This window comes from Vulpes vulpes, chromosome 10 (genome assembly GCF_048418805.1).
Source record: "Vulpes vulpes isolate BD-2025 chromosome 10, VulVul3, whole genome shotgun sequence".
Taxonomy (NCBI): Eukaryota; Metazoa; Chordata; class Mammalia; order Carnivora; family Canidae; genus Vulpes; species Vulpes vulpes.
The window spans coordinates 23,950,426-23,957,414 of record NC_132789.1 but is presented as its reverse complement, the minus strand read 5'-3'; the positions used below and the strand labels follow the sequence as shown (position 1 = coordinate 23,957,414).

Genomic DNA, 6,989 nt, shown 5'->3' with positions numbered 1-6,989 from the left:
AACATGCTCATGGGAAGAAGCCCTGGCTTCTGACCTCACACAAGGCAACCAGGAAGAGCTGAACAGTGACCTCTGCCGAGTTCGCCAACTCTGACCCTGTAACATCCAGGAAATGTCAGCTCACAGAGTAGGAAGTAAAAACAGTTCCCATTAGTGGTCCCCCCAGGCAGATCTTTGTTCTGAAGCGTGGGGAGCCTGACTGAATGTCCACTAAACCACAGCACAGCCTGGGAGACTGTCACCCGAGTCTACGTGCCCGCAGGAGCTGCAAGGAACTCCGAGTCACCACGGCACCAGGCCCTGTGACACAGAACTCCTCCCTGCCCATCAGCCGGAATGGGCTCGATGTCCCCGTGGTTGGAGTGAGGGTTCAGGGTCACAGTGACACTGCAAACGCTGTTTCCTTGCTGGCAGCACCACGCCTGACATGGCGGTATACTGACCCCCTCGGGGCTTCCCCTCCCAGGACACCGGAGGGAGAAAAGTGGCGGGTCCGGGCGCGCTCCAAGTAGACACGCAGTGACTGCGCAACAGAGTCCGAGAAGGATGACTGTTTATAAACATTTGGAATTTTATTTAAAAAAAAAAAAAAAAACATCACAACCATGAACATTGTTACAGTTAGAGGCCCTCTTGGTTCTCCACAATGATACTGAGCATGCTCACAAGGGGTTCCCATTGTTTAGTCTTTAGTTAAACAACCATCTTTAAAAGAAGGAAAAAAAAACTCGGCACACTACCATTTAACTTGTTTTAATGTTTCTTCACAAATGGTGAAAAATACTAAAGTACAGACAAGGAATAATCATAATGTTGTGGCCAACATTATAAATATGGAATTATAAATTTAAAACATTTTCTGGTTTAAAAAATAAATCTGGTAGTCAATGCAGCTCTGCGGGGTCTCTGCGTCTAGTAGGGCCGGTCTCTGCGCTCCTGACGGTGCTCGCCTCTGCAAGGCCAAAGGGGCACGGGGTTCAACGGGAGAAGGCACAGGGAGCTTCCTTCCCACCACCGCCCACCAGAGCCCAACCCTCGCCAGTCAGTGTGGCAGGGGCTCCCGCCTCAATGCCCCCAGAAGCCCACAGCTGGTTCACACCATCACGTACTTATCCATTTTTCCAGGTCCTCCACGCCCGCCTCTTCTTCCTCCCATCTGTTCCATCAAAGGTCCAGGGGGCCCACCAGGACCGCCTCGTCTTCCTCCGCCAAAGCCACCTCGGTCCATGCCCCGGCCACCACGGAAGCCCCCTCTGTCTCCACCACGGCCACCTCTGAACATCCCACCGGGACCACCGCGGTCCATGAGGCCACCTCTTCCTCCCCGCATGCCACCAGGGCCGCCTCTGCCACGGTCACCGCCTAAGGTAGGAAAAAGATAGATCAGTAGCAAGACAGGGAGGACAACGGTGGCAACTCAGGATCTGCTGCCTTCTCCTGGAGCAAAAAGCAAACAGATGCTTTACTTGAGCTGAGTATCTGGGTCACACTTTAGGACAGATGATGGAACTTCAGGAGCTTGAGCACCAAGACTACACTTACTGAGACATCGACCTGGCTGTCAACAGCAATTTACCAAGCCCCCAAGTTAACAATAGGTTTAGTACCAAGACGCTGAGGGGGTGCTCCCCAAACCTGTACCTACCCGGGGGCGGGAAGGGTGGTGGAAGGAAGCCTTCAGGCTTCGGGGCCTTACACTGGTTGCATTCTGTTCTCCAGGCGAAGTTCTGGTTTCCACACCCCCTGTGTAAAATTGTATCACAACAGAAATCACCAACTGAACCAAGAAATTAAGCAAAAAAGCATGTGAGCGCACGCACACACCATATTCCACCAGCACAAACACTGCAGCCTGGCCAAGCACTGTTCAGAGGTTTGACGACACACAACCCCAGGCAGCAATGCATCTAATAGACCAGTGTGTGATCCAGAAACCATGTACACGCAGACCCGAGGAGTTGGAACCATGACATCCTTCAGAAGGCTCTGAAGATTGACTGATTAGCCGCATCCCCCCGCCGCCCCGCCCAAGCAGTCAGGGTCATGATACTCCTCTAGACAGAGTCTGGCAGTCCTCTCCAGAATGGGAATGGGGGAGATACAGGATGACTTCACTAGTGGAGAGTATCAATTTGCCAAGAGAAGTACATACGGATTGGGGCACTGCCAGTCCCCAGCTCGGTGCTGGACGTTTCCTCCTCCAGATGGGTTCCCTCGGGAACCCCGGGGTCCTCTTGGGGGAAAGCCACCTCTGTCTCCTCCACGGCCTCCCATGCGACCCATGGGGCCCCCAGGACCTCCTGGGCCCCCTGGACCTGCAATCGAGAAAGAGCCGGTCACTTCTGGATAGGACTAGATTTGCTGCAGGGGAAACCTCTCTCATTAAGGGAATGCAGAGATCGCAGCTGCCACTCAGACTTCTGTAGGCCAGGGGGCCAGCTGTGTGTCTTCCGTGCACGTTACTTTAGTTAGCTCCCACAACCTGTGGAATAGGCATTCTCAAGCAGACGAAGAAACCCAAGCAGAATGAACAAATGGCAGTCCTGGGTTGGCCAGGCAGAGTGGTTCCCAGAATTCCAGCTCCTCTGACCAAGAAACTCCTGTTCTCTTCCATTTGTTCCTGCAAACTTTTTTTTTTTTTTTTTTTAAGATTTTACTTATTTTTTAATGAGAGAGAGAGAGAGAGAGAGAGAGAGGCAGAGACACAGGAGGAGGGAGAAGCAGGCTCCATGTCGGGAGCCTGACGCGGGACTCGATCCTGGGACTCTAGGATCGCACCCTGGGCCAAAGACAGGCGCCAAACCACTGAGCCACCCAGGGATCCCCTCCTGCAAACTTTTAACTGTCAGCATTCAGTGGTTAGGACTGATTCTATATACCTTTTAGTATTTCTAATGGGTCTTTCTACACTCTAGAAATCAAGTTTCTCAAGGTTTACCAAAAAATATTCAGAGCAACACAGAAGCAGCTTAGGGAAGGTGTCTGGTAAATACCTCCACGGAGTGGCGGTGGCATCCCTCTGCCCTCACGGGGAGGCATACCACCCCGCATGCTGTTCATTGGAGGTTTCTTCCGAGCAAGAGAAACCTTAAGTTTGCTTCCTTGAAAATCTTTCCCTGGAACAAGAGAACAGAACACCATTACTCCCAACTTCCAACTCTTCCCTCCTTGAGGGATTAGGCAAGGCTAGAGTACTCCTTGCTCACAAACTCCACTACAGTCAACCACCCCCAATGGTAGCACGTGCCCCAACCACAATCTTCTCTAAGATTGTCGCTGGCAAGGGCATTCTCATTAAAACTCCTTCAAAAGATACCTCCCAAACCCCCTGTGCCCTAAGGCAGAAAATAAGCCAGGAGAATGCTGAGTGCACTGGCACCCTTGCCCCGAAAAGGGTGAGAAGTAGGGCAAGTGTGTAAAGTGGCCAAGAGATGAGAGCCAGGAACTGTCCTTTGACACTTTCAAGTCAGTTTTGTCTGTGGTGGAATTCCAGAATTAATGCCAAGGCTAAATATGTATATATTAAACTCAAATGTATATTGTTTTTTTATGGAGTGATCTGTACTTTCTGATAACTTGCTTAGAGAGGCATTTACAACTTTAAGCAAGGTGGATTTGTAATAATGAGGACTAAAAAAATGAGGGCTCTCCAAATCCAGGGCCAGAAACTGGGCCCTCTTATGGCAGAAGGGAGCCATCCAATGCTCCTCCAATGCAGACAGTGAGTCTTCCTGCTTCTATGGCTTTCAAGTTCCTCCCTTCTGCAATGTGTTATAGTGACACAGAGGAAAAATACATCTGTCCCTTGTCCCTAAAACCACTTCAGAAAATGATATTCTAACAGAATTATATCCATTAGCAAGACCCTTCATGCGTCCCAGGGCAGGCTGAAGTGAAGGACACCAGTGAGTACCCCTGTCAACTCTAGGGCTCTTACCATCAAACCACTCCACAGCAGCCTTGGCAGTTGGTGGGTCTTCATAGGATACTGTAGCATCACCTTTGGGCTTTCCTGTTTCCTTGTCCAAGTAGATATGGATCATGGGTTGTCCGGTTCTCTTGTTCATCTAGGCATAAAATAGCATAGTTAGGCTGTGACCAGAAACACACTAACACTCAGAGAAGTCCCTTGAATTGTCAACAGCTGTACTTTTCAGACACACATTCGGTAGGATGTGTTTATCTCCGAGTAGTGAGTTATGCATGATTTATTTCCTAAAGTGCCACAATAAATATATACTTAGGTCATTTTTTCTCTTAGGTGTAGGTGTCATGAAAACCACAATAGGCCTCAGGTTCCAAAGTGTGTAAGTGCTAACAGTATGCTTCCCATTCCTTCTCTAGCTGTCATCTCCTGGTATCCTTGTATATGACCCAACATTTTCTGTACCCATACTAAAGGGCACCCAGTGAAATAGCCACCTCTTACGAGGCAGTCAAGCTTTGATAGCATCACACAAGCCATGTCTCACATAAAATAAAAATCACCCTTAAGTCAGTAAGTACAGTACATAGGGTTATGAGTGTGCTAGCAGCATTCTTTTTTTTTTTTTTTCAAAGATTTTATTTATTCATGAGAGACACTGAGAGAGAAAGGCATACACACAGGCAGAGGGAGAAGCAGGCTCCATGCAGGGAGCCTGATGTGGGACTCGATCCCAGGTCTCCAGGATCACACCCCAGGCTGAAGGCGGTGCTAAACACTGAGCCGCCTGGGCTGCCCTGCTAACAGCAATTTTTTTTTTTTTAAAGATTTTATTTATTCATAAGAGACACAGAGAGAGGCAGAGACACAGGCAGAGACACAGGCAGAGACACAAGCAGGCTCCAGGCAGGGAGCCCGACGTGGAACTCCATCCTGGGTCTCCAGGATCATGCCCTGGGCAGAAGGCAGGTGCTCAACCACTGAGCCACCCCAGGGATCCTTTCTAACAGCATTCTTAAAGTCCAACACAGCTAATTTTTCCTCCAGAGCTAGAATGCACCCATAGCTTTTCAGCTGAACACCAGATACAACTGGCTTGATTTCAGGAGCCACACTATACAAGAATATGGCTTCATCTGTTTTCTGCATTAAAAGTACATTATGATCAAAGTTTAATTTATACACGTTTGTTTATATAACGCCTAGTGATACCTAAGAGTATTGATTTATATATATATATATAAAAGAAAGCTAGTCAGGATGCCTGGGTGGCTCAGCAGTTGGGCACCTGCCTTTTGTCCAGGGCGTGATCCTGAGTCCGGAGATCGAGTCCCATGGAGACCCAGGATCGAGTCCCACATCAGGCTCCCTGCATGGAGCCTGCTTCTCTCTCTCTCTCTCTCCCCCTGTGTGTCTGCCTGTCTCTGTGTCTCTCATGAATAAAATCTTAAAAAAATCTAATATTTGTAAGACATACATACTAATGCTATGTTTTTATAAAGAACATACACGCTGAAAAATATGGCAAAACGGTGGTATGAATGATGGGGCTATCTATTTTTAAAATCTCTATTTTACAAAACTGATAGTATAATTTTTAATTTTTATTATTATTATTCTTAAAAGATTTTATTTATTTATACATGATGGGGGGGGGGGGTGGCCAGAGACACAGGCAGAGGGAGAAGCAGGCTCCACACAGGGAGCCCGATGTGAGACCCAATCCCAGGATCCTCACGCCCTGGGCCAAAGGCAGAGGCTAAACCGCTGGGCCACCCAGGGATCCCACCCCCCTGCCTTTTTAAAAGATTTTATTTATTTATACATGAGAGACAGAAAGGCAGAGACACAGGCAGGGGGGAAATGCAGGCTCCACGCAGGGAGCCCAATGTGGAACTTGATCTTAGGACTCCAGAATCAAGACCTGAGCCAAAAGGCAGATGCCAAACCACTGAGCCATTTAGACATCCCTATACATTACTTTCTTAACTAGGAAAAAACCCACACATACACAAATAAACAACATAGCATACACATCACAAATAGAAACCCTCTGGGATGCCTGGGTGGTTCAGCAGTTGAGCATCTGCCTTTGGCTCAGGGTGTGATCTTGGGATCCGGGATCAAGTCCCACATCAGGCTCCCTGTAGGGAGCCTGCTTCTCCCTCTGCCTGGGTCTCTGCCTCTCTCTCTCTCTCTGTCTCTCATGAATAAATAAAATCTTAAAAAAAAAAAGGGGGATCCCTGGGTGGCTCAGCGGTTTGCGCCTGCCTTTGGTCCAGGGCGCGATCCTGGAGACCCGGGATCGAATCCCACGTCCGACTCCCGGTGCATGGAGCCTGCTTCTCCCTCTGCCTGTGTCTCTGCCTCCTGTGTCTATCATAAATAAATAAATCTTAAAACCAAACAAAACAAAAGGGCATATGCACCCTGATGTCTATAGCAGCACTATCAACCATAGCTAAAATATGGAAAGAGTCCAATATCCATTGACTGATACACACACACGCCCTCTTAAAAAAAAAAATTAAAAAAAAAAAAAAAAAAGATTTGCATGATGAAGGTTTCCTTTTTTTTTTTTTTTTTTTTTAAGATTTATTTATTCATGAGACAGGCAGAGACATAGGCAGAGGGAGAAGCAGGCTCCCCACAGGGAGCCTGATGTGGGACTCGATCCGGGGACTCCAGGATCACACCCTGGGCCAAAGGCAGGTGCCAAACCGCTGAGCCACCCAGGGATCCTCATCATGCAAATCTTAAGGGCTATCAAAGTCAAATCTTATTTCTATATAGTTGTAACAACCACAAAATGTCATTTTCAAATGACATTTTTCAAAAGACCAGTAACAATAACTAAAATTTTTATTTATTTTTTAAAGATTTTACTTATTTATTCATGAGACACACACAGAGAGGGACAGAGATATAGGCAGAGGGAGATGTAGGCTCCCTATAGGGAGCTCAGTGTGGAACTTGATATTGGATCCCAGGATCATGCCCTGAGCTGAAGGCAGATGCTCAACTGCTGAGCCACCCAGGCGTCCCAACAATAACTGAAATTTTA

At 47.8% G+C, this 6,989-nt stretch overlaps 1 protein-coding gene across 4 annotated transcripts in view; it reads right to left on the bottom strand.

Moving 5' to 3' along the window:
• Nucleotides 1–547: 547 nt before the first annotated feature.
• The window catches only part of EWSR1 (EWS RNA binding protein 1), an 86,174-nt gene continuing 79,732 nt past the window's right edge, over nucleotides 548–6,989 (bottom strand). For all 4 annotated transcript variants that reach the window (XM_072723140.1, XM_072723144.1, XM_072723142.1 and 1 more), the window contains 6 exons: nucleotides 3,938–4,067; nucleotides 2,994–3,116; nucleotides 2,153–2,315; nucleotides 1,646–1,743; nucleotides 1,110–1,362; nucleotides 548–952 (listed from right to left, as the gene is read on the bottom strand). In XM_072723140.1, the coding sequence (XP_072579241.1) occupies nucleotides 913–952; nucleotides 1,110–1,362; nucleotides 1,646–1,743; nucleotides 2,153–2,315; nucleotides 2,994–3,116; nucleotides 3,938–4,067 (807 nt within the window). In that variant the 3' untranslated portion in view covers nucleotides 548–912. The remainder of the gene's footprint in view (nucleotides 953–1,109; nucleotides 1,363–1,645; nucleotides 1,744–2,152; nucleotides 2,316–2,993; nucleotides 3,117–3,937; nucleotides 4,068–6,989) is intronic.